At 36.4% G+C, this 22,415-nt stretch overlaps 1 protein-coding gene across 2 annotated transcripts in view; it reads right to left on the reverse strand.

The window, feature by feature from the left end:
* Nucleotides 1-367: 367 nt before the first annotated feature.
* Nucleotides 368-22,415, reverse strand: part of mrpl3.L (mitochondrial ribosomal protein L3 L homeolog) — a 53,267-nt gene continuing 31,219 nt past the window's right edge. For both annotated transcript variants that reach the window (XM_018267507.2, XM_018267506.1), the window contains exons 7-10: nt 14,498-14,606; nt 14,121-14,198; nt 12,964-13,041; nt 368-796 (exon numbers count right to left, since the gene is read on the reverse strand). In XM_018267507.2, coding sequence (XP_018122996.1) covers nt 650-796; nt 12,964-13,041; nt 14,121-14,198; nt 14,498-14,606 — 412 coding nt within the window. In that variant the 3' untranslated portion in view covers nt 368-649. The remainder of the gene's footprint in view (nt 797-12,963; nt 13,042-14,120; nt 14,199-14,497; nt 14,607-22,415) is intronic.

Below are 22,415 nucleotides of genomic sequence, written 5' to 3' on the forward strand. Positions count from 1 at the left end.
GCCATGCAGAACTCAAGCAGCTTTGTTTATGACGATCCCTAAGCAGCCCAGACCACACTGAGCATGTGCAGAGTCTTGCAAAGATGTTTAACAAAGTTACAAGATGGTGACCCCCTGTAGCCAACTTTGAAAGCATCAATTATTTGTTTGATTAGGCTTGTGGTGCAGTAAGTTCATGCTTATATTTATTATACAGATTACAGCATTTCCAGCCTTATTCTATTTTAGACTTTACTTGCTCTTTAAGGAAATCATTACCAATGATGAGCTGGTTCTGCTGATTTCACAAGTGGCACCACAGAAAACCACAATATTCAGTTAAAGATACAGCTGCTATATTCAATGTACACATACAAAACACGACAAGTTATGAAACAGAATTTATTCAATACATCTGATAATTTATAAACACTGAATGGATCAGAACATAAGGCACAGAAATACATATAAAAACAATGGGATCTACGAGATCCAGAACCAATGCAAAGAAAATGTCAGTTAGGGTTAGAACACACTGCTAATGAGACAGAGTATTTCCTTTGTTCCCTGTTTGGTTGATACCCATTTGCTTTTTCACAAACTGAAAACCTTCTGTACATTTGATTACTATTTTATAGCGACATAACCTTTCCATTATCATTAAGTAACATCAAGTGTATTTAACAGAGGGTTCACTGAACTGAAAAACCTCATCATCATATAAATCTTCTGGTAATTCTTCATCTCCATCAGCGAAAAATGTAGGGAAGGGGAGGTTTTCACTGCCTTTTTTACCATGTAATTTTGTGTCGGTCACCTGTAAATAAAAAAGCAAAGTTTAGAACACTGGCTCTCTATATCAGGTGAACTTCCAGCAGAACTAAAGTTAACAAAGAAGTAAGGCAGAAATGTTATACATTATGTTTGGGGTTCTGTACCAGCCCAAAGCAACCACAGCCCTTTAGCAGTGACTTGAAATATCTCCACCAGTAACTCTACATCTTTGTTCTGCTGATTCACACTCCATACTATGTGCTACTGTCATTCCCTGACCTTACAGTCTGACTAACAATATACTGTATATATAGAATATAAATGTCACAATACAAGGCTGAGTAGAAATTAATTCAGATTAAAATTACACAGCAGCTCAGAAACCAGTGCATTCTGCATTAGAATTTAATTATCAGACCTGTAGCATCAGCATTTATGACAGGCAAACCTCATTTTCCCCTTGATGATTTAGTTTCTAGCTCCTCAAACCGCACTGAGCACATACTAACAAAATCCAAGATGGTGACAATTTTAAGCCCTGAAGCATTAATATTATAGAGATGCTGAACCTTTACACTAAGTTTAATATATAAAATCTGGCATTTCTACCTATATTTGTTTTTGGGCCTAGTTCTCCTTTAACTCATAACAAAAGATGGACATTGGAAACCTGTTTTTGGTGAAATGTAATATGTGTGACAACAGCAGAGAATGCTCCACAGAAATTGTATTGATCTGGGAGGCAAATGAAATGTAAAAAAAAAAAGTAAATAAAAAATTCAAACAATATTAAATAAATCATTTGTTTGCTAAAACCAGTTTTCTAAAGAACATGTAGAGTTTTTCTGTGTTAAGGTGAGGTCTGCTCGTTTGCTGATTTGCCAAATGAGTGGATCTCTCCCAGATATGCCCACATTGAGGTGGGTGTTATCGGGCTGATCTGATCGTGGGTCCTAGGGCCCAATGATCAGATCATAACGCAGCAAATACGGCACTGCATCAACGAACAGAAATGCCCGTGATCCGACGGGATTTTTAGCCCTGCCTGATCGGTAGCTGGCCAACTTTCAGCCAGATATCGACTGGGGAAGCCCGCCAGAGGGCCCCACTAATGGGTCAATAAGCTGCCGACTCTGTCTGTCCCAGTTTTTATCGGCCCGTGTATGGCCAGCTTCAGTAGTAGAACTGTTCTGCATAATGTGGACTCTTTACATTATACAAAACTTTTCAGGCACAAGGAAAACTATTTTGTATTCTAACTAAATTGTTAGTAAAAAACTAGAACGGCATTTAAGTGGCTATTTAATTGTCGGTTTTGGTATTAAAACCCAAATTGTAGTGCAAATTGTGTGTTCCAGTTGCCGCTGAATATTATGATAAACTTTAATGCCACAGCAGTTCACAAAGAGATCTGTTATCCAGAATGCTTGTGACCTGGGGGATTTGGGATAAAGGATCTTAATCAGGAATCCATAATGTGGATCTCCACAGCTTATGTCTGCTAAATATCAATTAAACAGTAATTAAACTGCCAATATGCAGCTTAGTTAGGATCCAATACAAGCTACTGATTTATTATCACAGAGAAAAAGAAGCACTTTTAAAATTTGTAATTATTTGTTTAAAATGGGAGTCTATGGGACATGGGGTCATGGCTGAATAAGGGATCCCATACCTGTACTAGTTTATCATATATATATATATATATATATATATATATATATATATATATATATATATATATATATATATATATATATTGGGAGTTTTACTTTGAAAGCAGCTAGTAAGTTGCAGGTAAAACTTAGTCCCTTTGTAAAATGTATAATGAAGCAATAGAATTCTTAATGAATCAGATGAAAATTAAGCGTAGGACTGGCCAGATATGGGATGACTTTGACGTAGTTGGCCAGCTTAAATATATTGCAATATAGTTTAAAGGGTAAGGCATTTTTCAGTAGTAGTATGCACAAAATGTATCTGTCTTAAATATATTGATAATGGGTTGAGTGCAGAGGACTAGATAGGTACCGTTAAATAATTGAGTTAAATGTTTGGTAGAGAACTAAAGTGACTAAACCCAGCAACTGGAAACAGAGAAACAAAGTCCCTTCCATTCATCCCTGGTGTGTGCATAAATAAAAATCCTCTGATGGCAGGTAGTAAAGCATATCAAGCTTACTGGCTCATATTAGAGTGCTGATAAATCATGTCCATTTCCCTACTAAACTAAAACTCACAATACAATTGGATGATATTATACAAGCAGGTCTCTGACATATTTCAAGGCCATTGAGGTAGAAAAGGATTACTGAATAATACTGTTCTTGTACATATAAATCCTGCTCTGGACTTTTATTCTGCCACACAATTTCTTTGACATTTCCAAAAGACTGTTTGTGTTTCTGGATATATACTTTGTGGATTATTCTGGACTCTTTTTTTTTTTTAGTGATATTTTCTGCAGTGTATATTCGGGTCACTGTCAGTATCCATATTAAGATCCCTATCACACTTTCATATATTTTGAAAGGGCAGAAGCTTCAAAATATTGAACAAGTAATACAAGGTATGCTTTAACCCATGTTTAGGCTAGTCTCACACAAGGTGTTTTCTCTATGGACATGTTGGTCTGCTGCTAATAGGCCAGATATCTATCAGGCAGGGTTAAAAATGTTGTCAATCGGGGACCACACACCTGCAAGCGGAATTGCTTCTCCCCTGACCTGCAGTGATGCCTGTTACAACTGATCACATGCACAGAGGCCAAATGATTGGACCATTCCAGTTGTAGGTGGCCAAATGAGCTATATATGGCTTCCTGATATCTATCTATCTATCTATCTATCTATCTATCTATCTATCTATCTATCTATCTCTGTATCTCTCTCTCTGTATCTCTGTATCTATCTATCTCTGTATCTATCTATCTCTGTATCTCTCTCTCTGTATCTATCTATCTCTGTATCTATCTATCTATCTATCTATCTATCTATCTATCTATCTATCTATCTATCTATCAATCCATCTGTATCTATCTATCCATCCATCTATTTGTATTAATCCATCTGCATTAATCCATCTGTATCTATCCATCTATCTATCTGTATCTATCTATCTGTATATTAATCTATCTGTATATAAATCTCTGTATATTAATCTATCTGTATCTATCTACCTCTATCTATCTATCCATCCATCTGTATCTATCCATCCATATATCTATCTATGCATCCATCCATATCTATCTATCTGTATCTATCTATCTGTATCTATCTATCCGTATCTATCTATCCGTATCTATCTATCCGTATCTATATATCCGTATCTATCTATATCTGTATCTATCTATCTCTGTATCTATCTATCTCTGTATCTCTCTGTATCTCTCTCTGTATCTCTCTCTGTATCTATCTCTGTATCTCTCTGTATCTCTCTCTGTATCTATCTCTGTATCTATCTATCTATCCGTATCTATCTATCCGTATCTATCTATCCGTATCTATCTATATCTGTATCTATCTATCTCTGTATCTCTCTCTGTATCTCTCTCTGTATCTCTCTCTGTATCTATCTATCTATCTATCTATCTATCTATCAATCCATCTATTTGTATTAATCGATCTGCATTAATCCATCTGTATCTATCTATCTATCCGTATATTAATCTATCTGTATATAAATCTCTGTATATTAATCTATCTGTATCTATCTACCTCTATCTATCTATCTATCTGTATCTATCCATCCATCCATCCGTATCTATCCATCCATATATCTATCTATCCATCCATCTATCCGTATCCATCCATCTATCCGTATCCATCCATCTATCCGTATCCATCTATCTATCTATCCGTATCCATCTATCCGTATCTATCTATCTATCTATCTAATCTCTCTCTGTATCTATCTATATCTGTATCTATCTCTCTCTGTATCTATCTATATCTGTATCTATCTCTCTCTCTGTATCTCTCTCTCTGTATCTCTCTCTCTCTCTATCTATCCATCCATCCCTCGATCCATCCATCCCTCGATCTATCTATCTCTCAATCTATCTATCTCTCAATCTATCTATCTCTCGATCTATCTATCTATCTCTCGATCTATCTATCTCTCGATCTATCTATCTCTCGATCTATCAATCCGTATCTATCTATCCATCCATCTATTTGTATTAATCCATCTGCATTAATCCATCTGTATCTATCTATCTATCTATCTATCTATCTATCTATCTATCTGTATCTATCTATCTATATATCTATCTATCCGTATATAAATCTATCTGTATATAAATCTCTGTATATTAATCTATCTGTATCTATCTACCTCTATCTATCTACCTCTATCTATCTATCTATCTATCTATCTATCTGTATCTATCTATCTATCTATCCGTATATTAATCTATCTGTATATAAATCTCTGTATATTAATCTATCTGTATCTATCTACCTCTATCTATCTATCTCTCGATCTATCTATCTATCTCTCGATCTATCTATCAATCCGTATCTATCTATCTATCCATCCATCTATTTGTATTAATCCATCTGTATCTATCTGTATCTATCTATCTATATATCTATTTATCTATCTATCTATCCGTATATTAATCTATCTGTATATAAATCTCTGTATATTAATCTATCTGTATCTATCTACCTCTATCTATCTATCTATCTATCTATCTATCTATCTGTATATTAATCTATCTGTATATTAATCTATCCGTATATTAATCTATCTGTATATAAATCTCTGTATATTAATCTATCTGTATCTATCTACCTCTATCTATCTATCTATCTATCTATCTATCTATCTATCTATCTATCTATCTATCCATCCATCCGTATCTATCCATCCATATATCTATCCATCTATCTATCTATCTATCTATCTATCTATATCTATCTATCCATCTATCCATCCGTATCTATCCATCTATCTTTCTATCCGTATATTAATCTATCTGTATATTAATCTATCTGTATCTATCTAAATCCATCTATCTAATTCACTGGATTAGCAGGTAAATCACCAGCTATGACATGGGTCAGTATTACAAAATGATTTATATTTTACATCCCCATTCTTGATCTGCCCCAATGAGCATCAGCTTCTCCCCATCCTGACAAATTTGTATGTGCAGGGGGGCTGTGCCAATGAGGCGAGGTGAGGAACTTGCATCAGGGGGTGGAAAAAAGCTGCTCCTGTAACTGTTATACAGTTTTATATATTGATTGATAAATCAGTTCATTTAGTGCCTGCACTCTGTTGCTTAACATTGGGGTGCACTGTCAAAGGCAGTTTACATCAAAAAGTGATATTAGGACCAGCCCTCCATATAAAATGTGTATTTCTTGTATCAATACAGTGTACAGAAATATCATAGGGAGTATATAATTTAAATATATACTGTATATTTTCCATAAACCAATCTCTCAATCTCTCTTTTTATATACATACACACACACGCACGCACACACAGGCACATTTATCAAGGGTCGAATTTAGAATTCATGTTAGTTTTTTAAAACTCCCATAAACTCTCATGAACTTGAAATCCGACCATTAGAAATTTATTATATAAATCTAATCAGGTGAATAGGATTGACTCAAAAACTCGAATCGAATTTGGATTCAAATTTTAAAAGATTGATTGAAGTTATTTTCTCCAAAAAAACGTAAATGTCAGGAAGGCTGCGAACAACGAATAGTCGAATTCAAGTTCTTAATGTGCCAGAGAATGATCAATCTTGAATATTGAATTTGAGTAACACCCTAGTTGAATATGACCACAAAATTTTTTTGGAAATTCTAAATTTCAATTCGACTCTTGATAAAACTGCCCCACAGCGTCCTTATATTATGCCCATTAATGACACAAATCTCCTACCTGTACCCTATGTAGCACTTCTCCATGCTATTATTATTATTATTATATAGTGCCTACAGGCAATTTTTGCTCTGTAATGTGCAAGGTAATGGCTATATTTAACATCAGGCTGAGTGTGTGAATTGGCCAGTGGGATGGCTTATAAATGAATTCTAACAAGCGTAGGTATGTACAGCATTTACCAGTTATTGTGCTGCCACAAAAGACATCACTGAGGAAAAAGCAGATTGGAAAATGTTAAATGATTTTATTCAGCGGGTCGGTAATGGTAGCACGCATGGAAGTGAAAGGAAGCATGTTCTTTCTTTTTATTTCTATTGCACAGCAGCTCAAGTAAATTGTCTTGACAGGAGGGAATTGCAAGCTGTCTTCAGTGTAAGCAAATAATGAAATAAATATTAGCCTGCAGAGCACCCCTAAACAGCAAAATATTGTTGTGACAGCTAACAGCTTGTGTAATTTTGCTCAGTGCGACTACTCCACTAACAAGGCATCAGGAAATGTTAGATTTCACATGATTGCAATTCTTTAAGGCATACGGCATCCAACATTCAGCAGATAAAGGAAAAACTACAGTCATGATTACATGGAATATACAGTACATACACATGTTGTTTTTGGGGGCATGCTAATAGGGGTAAATGATAAATTTGAGCCTCAAGAACAACATTCTTAAAGGTTTTTCATAGCTGCAAATGAGTCATTGGTTTGAATATGTGTGCAGGTAAGGTAGATCTATCGTTATTACAAAGTGCTGACCTGTTCTGTGCTCATCATTCACATTGGTCTCAGCCTCTGTGGAGGTCTCTATCACATTCCCCCACCACACACAGCACTATGGTCAATTCCATAAGATACCAATCAACCTGACTGTATTTTTGAAGTGGAGAAAGCAGAGCACCTGGCAGAAACCAACACAGAATTTGGGAAATCACACACACACGATAGTGCCAAGGCCATAAGTGAATTCAGGACCGGAGAGCTGCAAGGCGAGTCCCTGTTTGTGCTCACTATTTGACACAGGCTGTAGAAATCTATGTAGAGTTGGCTTTATATTTGCTGATAAACTTCATAAGCGAACAAGATTAAATTTGCACATGGAATGTGGAGTAGCATATGCTCAGAATATGTACACTAGTTTACACAGCTGCTATAAATGGAACCATTTGATGCAAAGGAACAGATTGACTTTAATGTGCCAATCTATTTATTCTACTGGGTTCTCTCACTCCATTGAATTTATGGTATGGGTAAAGTCTATAGAATCTGGCCCAAGAGAGATCAATCTTATAGGAGTTTGGTGTGCACACTATTTCGCCCTCATACACACAGGGGCACATTTACTAAGGGAATTACAGTTGGAGTTTTTGGGGCAAAACACAAATTTTTCGTTGTTTTTTCTTTTTAGATTCAAGTGTTACAAGATAGCCAGACACAGCTAAAAGCCAGAATCCGAAAATCCGCCGTATCAGACCTGACGAGGTTATGTATAAGTCAATGGCAGAGGTTCCTATCCTATTTTGAAATTACTGTGGTCTGAGCTGGAATTAGCCCGAAAACCTGACTATTTTGGGCAAGAATCCAAAAAATTCAGGCTTTCCAGGAAAAAGTCCAAAAAATATCAATCGATTCGGGGGAAAAAACACTGAAAAAAATCGTACGATCCGCGTTTTAGCTCAGTTTTTATACCAGAACCGATTAAATCAAGCTTTTTTGATAATAAATAAGGTAAAATTGGGTATTCCAGTTTGGTTGTGATCCCCAACTGGAATTAATCTAATTTTTTTTGGAAAACAAATCCGACCACACTCACTTCCATGATATTAACTCATTTATCAATAATTTTGACATCAGAGCAACAAAACGTCACAACAAACTTAAGTGCAAATTCAAATCATATGATTGATGCTCCAAAAACTCAATTTACTTTGAAAAGGTGAGTTTTTTGGATTATTGGATGAAAATCCTGAATTTTTTGGATTATCCAGTGCAGATCACGATATCAAGAAACAACTTCAGGGACATCTGCCATTGACTTCTGCCACTGACCTTGTCAGGTTTCAGATTCGTCTCAGCTTTGGGGTATGATAAATCTGTAAAAAAAAAACAAAAAAAAAAAAAAAACCTCGACCAGAAAAAAATTGAGGTTTAATAAATGGGCCCCACAACTGTCATATATTTAAGGTGACACCTGGGGGCTAAAGTTCTAAAATATTGAACTGGGGTATCATAAAGGACTGTAAATTTCAAGCTTTATTTTTCTGTTAACACTACTGTAGTTGTTAAACCTGCACAGGTAAATTGTTATGTATTTGGGAGACAACAAATCACAGTAAATTAGGTGATATCTTGAGAAAAATAAGAAATAAGGCATTCCTGGACAACAGACCCCATTGTGTTCTGGAGAAACCTAGGTTTTAGTCAGAAAGAGCAAACAAGTGGAAAAAAAAAAGAAATACTGCAATCTTGGGGGCATTTTATAAACCGAGGGTTTATATCCCATCAGGACACAACCAGATTATTAACGAGTAAGGCTGAAAATTGTCTTGATATGTCTCAACAATGGCCAGCCACATAGAGCAAAGTTGCATGTGACATTAAAGGTTCAGTTTTGGTTCGGCCATGTTGAAATCCTCTGAATATTTGCGTGAATTTGGCTGAATACTTGATTTGGTAAATTGCTAAAGTTTATGGATAAATTGCATATAGATGGCAATATTTATCTGAAAGAAAAATGTGAGAAACAATGTATTGCATTTATAGACTGGTTACATTGCTTTATATACATCCCACTATACATTCCTACAAAAGACACAAAGGAATAGTGTATGAAAACATTACATTTAAAAGTTTGCAAAGTTCACATACATTTTTCATTGTTTAAAGAGGTTGCTCACTTTGAGTTAACTTTTAGTATGATGTAGAAAGGGATCTTCTGAGGAAATTTGCAATTGGTTTTCATTTTTTATTATTTGTGGTTTTTGAGTAATTTAGCTTTTTATTCAGCAGCTCTCCAGTTTGCAATTTCAGCAATCTGGTTTCTAGGGTCCACATTACCCTAGCAACCAAGCATTGATTTGAATAATAAGACTGGGATGTGAATAGGAGAGGCCTGAATAGAAAGAGGAGTAATAAAAAGTAGCAGTAACAATAATTGTGTAGCCTTACAGAGCATTTGTCTTTAGATGGGATCAGTGACCCCCGTTTGAAAGCTGAAAAGAGTCCAAGGATGACTGCAAATAATTCAAAAACTATAAAAAAAGAATAATGAAGACCAATTGAAAAGTTGCTTAGCATTGAAAATTCAATAACATACTAAAAGTTAACTTAAAGGTGAACCACCCCTTTAATATTCGTTATAAATATAAAATTAGACTGTAAACAATGATGGCAGATTACGAAATGATAAAGCCATGCAAAACAAAAAGGTATATGGATATAAAATGAATATTTAACCTTGCCATGGTCACTAAAGGATTAAGTAGCAGTTTCTCTAGAATAACGTTAAGGGGTCTGCCAGACATGCTGGAGTTAACAGGTCATTATATGAAGGAAAGATATAACTTGAGGCTGTTATTTTGAATATATGCAGAGTTTTAAAATAACTGAACTGAAATAAAAGAGGTAAAGGGAAAAAAGTCTAAGCTAGATGTCAACAAGAATGATGCTTCTCAAGTCATGCATCTTATACTGCCAAGCTGCCTCAGAATAAAGAATTGATTGTTCTTGTCCAAAGTAAAACGTTGACAGAAGATTGGAAATTTGAAATTCTTGAGGTGTATCTTCATAGAAATTGCAGCCTCGCACAAAGCAACCAATTTTAACTTGTAAACTCGAGACTTTGCTGCAATACACGGCTCTGTATAAAGGAAATAAGATGAAGCTGTGCGGAATCAGACAGAAGACTGCTATAATGTACCGAATGGATTTTATGGTTTACTAGAAAGAATCCCTAATGCCGTTTCTGAAGAGAGAACGATTGCAAGGTGCCAAGTGTGTTCACACCACTTTTATACTAGATCAACAGAATGAACTCCACTGGAGCAGGACCTCAGCAACAGGAGAAAAGAAAGAGAACCCTGGCCATGAACAGCATAAAACATTTAAGATACTGTGTGAGGCTCTTTTTAAAAAAGATTTTTCAAGCAAAAGCAAGCTGACCAAAAAATACAGTCTGCACATTTTTCTTTGTTTCTTTGCATTTGCAATACATGCTTACTGTCCTCATACTGTCCTCATATAAAATATACGTTTTTTTTTTTTAACAGCCTCTAGACACCTCCTATAGCCTTTGATGAGTGTCTGGATTCTGGATGGAGGTATTTTTGACTTTCCGTCCATACAATGTCTCTCCAGTTCAGTTAAATTTTATATATACAGAGTAATGGAAACCCTTACTACCACAGCTAACCTAGTAGGAGAGGTCCCAAGAACTGCACTTCTAATGAAAAAAACAGAAGAAAAATGGGGAGAAAACCAAAAGAGAATCCCTTTTGTTAGCAAATTTGCTAAGCAAAGTAAATCAATTGAAAAAACCATCAGGAGGTTTTGGCCAATACTGCAGAATGACAAATCCTTAGGGAAAATTTGTTCACAATTACCGTTGTTTAGCTATAAAAGAGGCTCCACACTACGAGATATACTTTGCCCAGCAGAAGCCAAGGCTCCAAATAGAATGGAAAGAATATTCAAAAGAAAACCTAATATAGGAACCTTTCCGTGTCAGAGTTGTGTCTGTTGCTCATTGATTATTAAAGGTGAAGTTGTACAACGCCCTACAAAAGGCAACAGCATTGAACTCAGACACTACACTACTTGTAATACTCTTGGGGTTGTGCACATGTTAAAATGCCCTTGTGGAAAGGTGTATGTAGGTCAAACAAATAGACAAATAAAGGCCAGGATAAAAGAAAATAGAGGTGATATTAAGAATTTCAAGCCTAACACCTACACTGATACCCCAGTTTCTCGCCACTTCAACCAAAATAGTATAATATGTCACAATTAAAATGGTTGGTCCTGGAGGTAGTTCAAGAACCCCAAAGAGGAGACGATAAAAAGAAGTTACTCCTAGCAAAAGAAGCCATCTGGATAAAAAAACTCAATGCTTTAGAAACATTAGGTTTGAACGACCAATGGAATATGGTGTGTTTCCTGTAGAAATAAATATTAACCTTGTTCCCTTTCCCTAACATAGAGCTGCCTTTGAATTTGAATTGATTCTGTGTGGTAAGATACCTTAGTAACTTATTTTAGCTAAATTTAATTGTCTGGCAGCATTTTCACTACTTTGGTAACTATGAGGAAGTATTATGTGACAAATGTTCAAACTTGTATACTATGTTTTGATTAACATTGTCTCTAGCAGGCTTTATATAGCAGTGCTGAGGTCTAATTGTAAATAGTTCTTATTGAATTTTACAGCTCACACAAAAAAAATGCACAGTGACTCTATTTGATGTTTTGTTTTTTGTATGGGTCCTGCTTGCACCTGGGGGTGGAGCAGTTCTTCATATGGACTAAAGGCATGGACTATGATGTCATCACTTGGGATTCCTAAGGACTGATTCACTTAAGCAATCAGGTTGCAAACCCTCTCAGCAGTGGCTGAAGTGACCAATCAGACGAATGGTGGGAGGGACTTATTGTATTTAATGTTGTACACTGATTTGGCTTACATACACTTGATAAAGAGCTTTGGTGCTCGAAACATGTCGTGTTTGTAAATAAAGGCACTTTTGCAGCAGAACCTCTGCGCTGTTTTGTATCCACATCTACACTTTGGAACCACGTATTGACGGCTTTGGATGGAAGCAAGGTGTTGCTATACCAGAATTAATACACAAAGGAAAAAGTACCACTTTATTACATTTACTACTGAGTAATGGATAGCACACCCCATTTAGAAAAATAAGTACATTTATTACAAAAAGAAAAATTATACAAAAAATATATAAATATAAAGCCCAACACGTTTCGACCTTAAGGGTCTTAAGTCCTGTACAACCACTGGTTGTAAATGTTTTTGTAAATTGTAATTGTTTGTCCTTTACTGTTCTCTGGTTTTGACTCTTGAAACAATGTACCAGAAGTCTGGTCGGTTCCAGGTCCTTGAATCAGCTGGCTTCTGCTACACCGCCTCAGGACTCAGAACACAGCAGAGCATTGCAGAGAATATATACAGTCAAACAGATACTGCTGTCAATTGCAATTACATTTACAGATAACTTGGAAACAAATGTGTTTAATTAGTATATAGTGTTACACAGATATCATCTTGCTATTTAGACAATGTTTCTTACCTTTACTAAACAGTTGGTATGTCCTGGAACTGAACCATTGACATAAATTATGTTGTGCTTTGTATTTACTCTCCAGACCTAAGAATCAAAAATAAACAAATAAATATTATGGCCAGAAACATTAATTTAGGGATGAACCAAATCACCCATAAAGATTCAGTTGAATACAGAACCTAAATCCAAAACTTAATCTGCTGATTCAAATTGAAAAAAAATAATGCATCCCTTCCTGCTATCAGCTGTTCAGAGCAAATGACTATGGGTTCGGATTTGATTCAGCTGGACATTTCAGATTTGGACTGACCTGGATTGAAAGCACTGGATTTGGTGCATTCCTACATGAATATGAATAAATTAAAACTTAAAAATTATACTTAAAATAGAAGGAAATTCACAATCACTGGATGGTGCCAAAACTTAGGCACTGAAAAGTGATTGTAATAATTTACCCGATGAGGAAGGAAGAGAATTTCTCGTTGGAGAAACCCTGGGCTGGGGCAGTTTTTGCTGATAAGAGCACAAGCCCAGGGTATCAGGTATGTAAATACAATCACTGTGAGTGCCTAACATTCAGCACCCACCAGTGACAGTTTCCTATATAGATATAGGGCATGTTATCCAGAATGCTCAGGACCTGAGGTTTTTCTGAAAAGGGATCTTTCCTTAATTTGGATCTCCATACCTTACATCTAGTTAAACATAACTGAAACATTAAAGAAACCCAATAGAGTAGTTTTACCTCCAGTAAGGATGAATTGTATTCTAGTTGGGATTAAATACAAGGTACTGTTTTATTATTACAAAGAAAGGAAATATTTTTTTAAAAAAGTCATCTTAATAGAGCCTATGGGAGATAGTCTTCCCATAATTTGAGGTTTCTGGATAACAGACCCCATACCTGTATTGGATTTGTTTGTGGTAAGCATTTTGCTACTTTCTTGTTTCTGTGTTCTAAGACAGTTTCATTTATACTGAATGCACATGCAGGGAATAGGAAATTAGAAGGAATACTGGCCCTCAGGCACAGTCATGAATGTTAAAATGATCAGTTTTGATGGTCTTTGTGATGTTAGAGTGCAGGACTCTATGAATTAGCTACAATTTCATTTACACTGATTTTCTCTGAACAATCTTTGGCTTGCTGAGGAAAAACATACCTTGAGGGCATATGATGTCCTGTAGATATTACCCATTCTTCCAGGCATTTTCGTTCCAGGGAACACGCGAGCTGGATCCTTTCACAAAGAAATGCAACTATATTAATAGCACACTGTACTTACAATTTATGGAAACAGTCCAACATCTCCCTGTACTTTTAACCAAGTGTTGCTTAATACTAAGCTTTGGGCAGCGGGACAGCAAAGGAAATATAATGTTGGAGATTTACAAACGCAGAGAGAAAACTAGGGACATTTGCAACAGTCTAAAAGAAAGGTTGTATGGGACGAGTGCATAATGATTACCATCAACAAATTTTAAAAATAGCAAAAGATCAGAAATCTAATTTAATGAAATTATGATTAATGTTACTTACCCCAGAAGAAATGGCTCCAGGTCTCCGATGTGTTTTGGTCTGCCCATGGGAGGCTGGCTGACCTTTGTACCCCCACCTTTTCATCACACCTTGAAATCCTTTGCCAATCCTAAAAGTACATGGAAAGAAAGGGATAAGTGTATACAGTATATACACAAGTTACTATAATTATATTATTTAAAATAATACAGTAGTATATCTAGTATAGGTAAATCTAAAAACAACTGGACTTGCTGAGTAATCAAAGAAGACGTTTCACTACTCATCCGAGCAGCTTCTTCAGTTCACCTGACTGGTGTGGAGGTTCTCGGCATATAAACTCTTCCACTAATCCAATCACAATGGCACATTGAAACGTCTTCTTTGATTACTCAGCAAGTCCAGTTGTTTTTAGATTTACCTATACTAGATATACCATGACCTGGATGAATGAAAATCTTCATAGTCATAATACAGTAGTACAGTGTTCCTCAGAGGTCTTCTTCCTGAGGACAGGGTTGGACTGGGGAGTCCAGGGCTGCTGCCCCCCGCCCAGATCCCCCAATACTGAGCCATGATTCTGAGGCTAAAACCTATTGCAGTATATTTAAGATTTCTAACAGGATTCAGAGCAGACCAACGCCTAAGGCTTGTTAGGAAAATATCACCACATTATGTAAGTGCACTTGAACTTCTAAAAACCTTGCACAGTTAACTTCACACATTAGGTTAAATCCAGAAAAAGTAAACATATTTCTAACTGATGCCACATTTACATAACACTGCTTCACTGGGGCGTCATAATTACCGTTTGATCAACCCGGTTTATGAAAAACTCTTTATTCACTTGAAAGAAAGCAATTACAATTATATTGTTGTGTTAAAAGAAAGCTCAGCAGTAAAATAATGACTGTGTGTTCATTATTAGTCACTTATTTTGATGAATTCTTGCTTAAAGTTACCAGCAGTTGCCATTTCACTCATTACAGACAGCTTTATTGGACAGGGAAGACTTAGATTGCATTCTTGCTCTATCAGTACATTTTAATACAGTAACCCCCACATGTAATAAAAGGTACTAAGTTTGCCCAGGAGCATTAACCCATAGCCCCAATAAGAAGTTTCCTTTTAAAGGAGAACTAAACCCTAAAAATGAATATGGCAGGAAATGCCATATTTTATATAATAAACTTATTGCACCAGTCTAACGTTTCAACTTCTCAGTAGCAGCAATGATCCAGGACTTCAAATCTTGGAAAGTGTCTGCTACACTCACACACTCAGTGGGCTCTGAGCAGCTGTTGAGAAGCTAAGCTTAGGGGTTGTCAAAGCAGAAAATTAGGTTTGTCTGTAATATAAGCTGATGCTACAGGGCTGATTATTCATGTACCGGTAGTAATTATCTGTATTAATTACTAATCAGCCTTATATTGTGACATTTCTATTCTATGTGTACTGTATATTGTGAGTGGGTCCCTTAACTCAGTAACGGACATCAGCACAGATCATGTGCAGTGAATCAGCAGAAATGAAGATGGGGAGCTACTGGGGCATCTTTTGAGACACAGATCTTTACTGCTAAAGGGCTGTGGTTGCCTTGGGTAAATTATACATGCTGATTTGTTGCTATGGGTTACTGCTCCAGGCAAAACTTTGTTACATACCCTTAAATGTCACCAATGAGGGCAGGGATAGCAATGTCAGGGATGACTCTAGGTTCCACTGTGTGACCCACACATCCATTATGAAAGGAAACAGGCATGGGTAGATAGGATGGAAAAAAACACATATATAAGCTTGTTGCTGCCAGAATTGCATGTGCCCCATTTCTGAGATAGAAATGGGGGTCTGTGATGAAGCTTGGATGTTTTGCGCCTGTTTTGAATAAAGAGTGGAATTTCTGAGTGCTAATGGTGGGAGCTGGAAAAGTCCATAAAAGGTTTCCATAAGCCCTTTGCCCTGGCCATGATTAAAAGTTCTACTTTAGTTCTCGGTGACCATCTTGTTCCTGCATATGTCCATGAAAAACTTATATAAGGAATATCTGCTCCAATTTTCCTTTTGCAGATGGCACAATCACAAGCCTAGACTGATGTCTGTACTTGCTACTTAATAAATTGTGAAGAGACTTAACTATGACGAATAGCTCCATGCTTTAATATGATCACCGCAGGCCAGTACATCCCTTCTGTCCTACAATATGCTGAGTTTCCGGCAAGGTTAGGAAATGCCTGTTTTCTCCAGTGGATCGGTGCTGGAATCAGGTGCCACAAAATAGGTCAGCACTACAATAGATGTCACTTATTTGCTCACCATGGCGTTACAAATGAGTTCATCAAATGAAATTGGTTGTTAGTGCTTCATGAAAATGGAATAATCCTCGGTGACAGAAATTCGCCAATTAAAGGCCTCGCTGCCCTACAGAATGTGCAGCTGCTTCCACATGTATTCATGTATTCTAGCAGGCACTATGCCCTGTGGGACTGTTTCACTGATGGTGCCTACCTAATGCAAATATTCATGCTAAATACCTTTAATATATCATTTATGAGTTTATTGCCAGATTTATGGATAATGCCATTGGTTCAGTCATTCAAGTATATGTTTCAGTATTTAGTTTTACTGAAGTTTTACCATGCTTAGTTGCCAGTGACTAGCCAGTAAATGTATCCAGTATGTTTGAGCATATCTCTACATGTGATTAGACAGTTTGGAGATATGAACCGATACAGTCTGGTACTTTATCAATAAAAAGTAATGGTGCAAAGTAATGTTTCTGGACAGGCCTTGAGGAACAATGCAGAAGTTAAAAGGGCAGATTTATCATCCTTTGGTGATTGGTTTTGGCAACGATGACGACCACTTGGTAATTACTTGAGTTTTTAATGCTCCTTGATGCAACTGTTCTGAATATTCAAGTGACTTTTCAATGGCAAGGTTAAGTTGAAAGCGGATGACCGCGTTAAATTGGGGTGACGACCGAAATTCAGGTGAGAACCATAACTCCATAGAGAAGAACTCACACTCATTCTGATGAACAGGTATAAGGTATCAATTAGTTAAAAACTTTTGAATTATTTCAGAATTATATTCTCAAAATGTAAAAGTTCTGATAAATAGCTAGAACTGTTGGGAAACCTTCTGAATTCCCCAGTTTCATCAGTAATAAATTACTGCCCCAAAATCCCAGTCACAAAGTGATAGGAAGGACAAAGACAGCCAAGACATACAGAGCGAATTTTATCTAGATATAGGGTTCTAAAATTATACCTTTTTTAAAAGAAATGAATACAGTGACCAGTAGCGCAACTAGATATTACTGGGATATTACTGGGCCCCACACCAAATTATTTTTCAGGCCCCCAAAATGTCTAAAGTTTGACCTGTTTTACAAACATTTATTGAAATTTTATATAAATTAGGGCCTCATGGGGCCCCTATATCTCCTGGGCCCCCCTGCAGCCGTACAGTCTGCTTCCACTGTAGTTACACCCCTGACTGTGACATGCTGCACAAACTTACTGCATCTTTTCTGCTTAAAGCTAATTATTTCCAACACTATTCTACTTTACTCGTATGCTCTGTTAAAAGCAATACTATTTTTTTTTTTTTTTTTTTTAAACACTCTTTTTTTGGGATTATAGCCCTCCAATTTTGCTATAAAGACAAGCGGCTGCCTTCTGTTCTCTATGGAATTGCACAGCAGTCTGACTACCAATGTAATCCTTTGTCAGTCAGGTTAGAGTTTTTAGACATCTTTAATACCAAAAATAGTGAAATTTGTAATAAGATGCAATCCTGAGGATATATAATTCTGCACTGGCAGTAGGTATCACAACATTATATTTAATAACTGTAACACAGGCATACAACAACAGAAAGCAGAACAGAGGCACATTGGCAGTGTGTCTCAGTTCAAACGTATCTTTTATCCAAAGAACAATCAGGTTTTATACAATATTGTGAGAAACGAAGAAGAAAATAGTATTTTTTCCTTCAATTATATGAGAGCAATGTTTTACAGAAAAACACTAAAAACTCACAGGATTGCTTGTCTGACAACATATTCTGTAGGGCCAACACAGTCAGTGGAGTTTTGAAACAAGGCATTTTTATTTTGATATGCAGAGAACGCTTCATAGATGGACACGGGTCAGCATAAACAGTGGGTTCTCAAGGATGGCTCGTCGTCATACGGAGATGTCAAGCAGAAGAGTCACTGAGCTTTCTCCCAAGTGATAAAAACAAGAAAGTCATCGGATTGTAATGCTTTAAAAAGCAATAGGGATTTCAAATGCATTGATGAAAAATGCACAGCCTTCATAAATGAAGGCACATACTAGACCTCACACTGCATTATGAATGTAATAAGATATTTTAGTCAAACGTGCACTATTATGACCTTGTCATTTTCCTTTTTGTTTACGTGATACATTGAGCTGCTTTTGCTTTTCCTACTATTGTAAAAGTTTTAAAGACTAAGCTGCCAGTTCTCTAACTGGCTGCCCACAAACTCCATAAACATACCCCAATTCCCTGTAAAACACATAATTCTACAAGATATAATTACCCTTGAAAATGCAGCACAACCCTCCCATCCTCCCTTAATTCCAAAATTTGATGTCACCATCATGATAATATACCTTATATACAGGTTAAGAGACTGTTCTATTACAGTTAATATAGTACATATCATCTGGCACAAAAGGACATTTTCAGACATGAATATAAATATTTCTATTAAACTATCTGTACCCCATGGGGCCTACATACGATGAACATATAATCTGGAAAACATTACTGTGATGCGTGTCAAAAATTCTTGAGTCTAACAGAAGTACTACTTAAGCGCCGGGAAACAGAAAAGCTGCTCCCTTGATAACTGTCACAAGGTTATCTTTCAACAGGTTTGGAAGCACTCAGTACATGAAGTTTAATAGCAGATAATGCCATTCTATTAGACAGCAGATTGAGCACACATCTGCTTCAAGCTTAGTTTGGAGTATAGAAATATAATGTCTCGATACTTCATCTTTAAATTGACGGCCTTCTATAGAAAATATATAGCAATTATATTGCAATGCCCCACAGACATTTAGAAGAAATTTTATTCATCTTCATGTTAAAGATTTCTAATCACAATCATTAAAAAAGAAAAATCTCACCACTTCAAACCCACAAGATACAGGTTTAAGAAATCGTCGGTGGAAAAAACCCATGATCTCAAAAAATGTCCCCTAGTGAGGAGCATACACAGATATCAGAACTAACAACCCCAAGGACATGCATTATAAGTGTAATAACCCTACCAGGGGCACGTAACAGACCAAAGATTAGGGATAAAAAGTAACCAATTAAACAAAACAAGATGAAGACAGCAGGGCTCATTCATGACCGAAGGGCTCCCTTCATCAGGATACAAATTCAAGTGTGACAGACACCTATATTTGCACATAGGAGGTTGAACCCCCCGAAACGTTGATCTTACTGGTGGTATAATAAAAAGAGGGGCCACGTCCCCGACTACAGATAAAAGTTTCTGTGCAGATCCGTTAATTCTCTTCTGTTGCTAAGGGACCCTGCCAGGTCGACGGAGGACCAGCAACACAATTGCAGTGAAAGAGGAGTTGTGGGAGAGCTGAAGATATCACACATCATTCATGACTGAAAACACAGTTGTGCAAATATCGACGCAGAACAACCTTGGCGTTCCACTTGCATCTAAAAAATAGGGTACACACATCACTCACACCCTGAACATCAGAACCTTCAAAAATATTCAAAGTAATATTGTCTTATTTGTAATGAAGCGTAATTGCAGTACATTTATTGCACCCCCCCACAACTGAATGAGGCGCAACTTAGACAAAGTCTTGACATAGCAGCGTGTAAGAGCCCCTAAACATAGGCACACAACCAGCCTGCAGTGACAGCAATTCATCTGATGTGCTTATCCTGAGATCGAATAGAGTGAATTATTAGGGGGCTGATTTACAAATGTAATTTTTTTCCAATGTCTCAAATTTTTTTTTTTAGTGCTAAAAATCGTGGATTATTCGAATTACTTTAAACCATTCATAATTTATTCAGCGTAAAAACCACGAAAAACACTAATACAAATGCCATCTAAAATCTGCTGAGGTCATGTAGAAGTCAATGGGAGCTGTCATATTTCAGCCAAAATCTTTGATTCCTGGCTTTAGAGGTTTTTGGGCTTTTTTATGTAATCACACTATAAATCTTATGAAAATGAGGAATGTTATAATAAGGCAGGGTAGCGGTATGGCATGTATTTTGAGGGTCTGGCCAGTAAAGATGATACATGATAAACATTTTAGCAACAGGGAAAATGAATAACAGATAGAAAGGCATGTCGTTTTCCCCTACAAAAAGCTAAAAATGAATCTAAACTAGAGCCACAACAATGAATGTGTGGGTCTGAAAAGCACTTTTCTTACCGGTACTTTCATTTTACTAGAAGCTTTATGTTGCTCAGAACTCAGTTTTAACTTGGCAGAAGAAACACACAGGCAACTTTGCTGAGGTGCAAGTGTAATCAGTGCAGGGTTGAAAAACACTTCTGGAGATGTGGTACAGTTCTGATTAAAAGAGACATCTATTCTCTATTTTATTAGCAAAAAGAGGATTTAAGCAGTGGGAAAGAGCTGGGAAAGAGAAGAGCAAGATGCAGAGATGATTAAGGAGGTTATTTATTAGAGGTTGAGTTTTGTTTTCCACTAAATATTTTAGTTTCTGAGGGTAGTTTCATTAAAAACTCACATTTTTTGAGATTTGTTATGACCCCGAAGCTGCTAAAAATAAGAATCCAAAAATACTACAGCTAAAACCGGTTAAGGTCATGTATAAGTCAATGGCAGAGGTCTCGTGAAGTATTTGAAGATTTTTTTTGCCTTCATAATTTTCAGGTTTTCTTTATGGTAGTTTGTGCCCAAAAACACTCGATAAATTGAAGGTGTTCAAGGTTTTTTAGGGCCCTTACTTACGAGCATTTGAAGCTGCACTCCCCTGTGTTCCGATTTTGTGCGTTCAGCTGCAGGGAGCTCAGGAGTAGACGCAATGCTGCGTACCAACCTGCGTTCGCCGCTTACATGCGTCTGTGTGAGTACAGTCGCATTGAAAAGAATTCAATACTCCTGCGCTTCCCTGCAGCTGAAGGCATAAAACCGGAACGCAGGGGAGCACAGCTTCAAACGCCAGTGAGTAAGGGCCCTTAGCCTATAACTTGATAAATTCAAGATATTCAAGTTTTTTCCCCCAATTGCATTCAATAAAGTTTTTTACATTCAGGTTTTGTCATAAATAAGCAAACATTCGAGCAGAAATAAACTCACAAACTAGACTTTTGATAAATAACCCCCTAAATATTTCAACCAAATATCATGTATAGCTACAAAACTATGTATCCTGCAAAAATAATGTGCATTAATAAATATTTAAAATGTATGGATACTGAACTGCTTGTTTAAAACCATTTCTATTTAAATTTTCTGATAGCATCCCACCCTTTCCAGGCAAACATTTGATTGACAGCTGAGATTTTTAAATGCGTTTACTATGAATGGTTTAATAAAAAAACAATAATTTGGATTTCATGTTTAATCTGAAAATGACTTTCATTACACAGCTTTTTTTACGTCTGGGTGACAGGTCTCCTTTAATAGAATGAATAACCTAGGAATCGGATGTTTGCTTCGAGACAGGTAAAATGCTAGTGCTGATTGATTGCTACAAGATAGCAGCCTTAGAGCAATATTAAATTATACACTGAATGGGTAATGTTATACGAGATGCAACGTTTAGTTCAAGTCTAATAACTTAAAGCAACAGATAGTATTTCCTCCTGGTTTTCTGTTTGTAAAACATTGTGCTAATTACATTGCCTATATATTCTCTCAATTAGTAGTAATAAAGCAAAGAA

Source organism: Xenopus laevis, chromosome 6L (assembly GCF_017654675.1).
Source record: "Xenopus laevis strain J_2021 chromosome 6L, Xenopus_laevis_v10.1, whole genome shotgun sequence".
Taxonomy (NCBI): Eukaryota; Metazoa; Chordata; class Amphibia; order Anura; family Pipidae; genus Xenopus; species Xenopus laevis.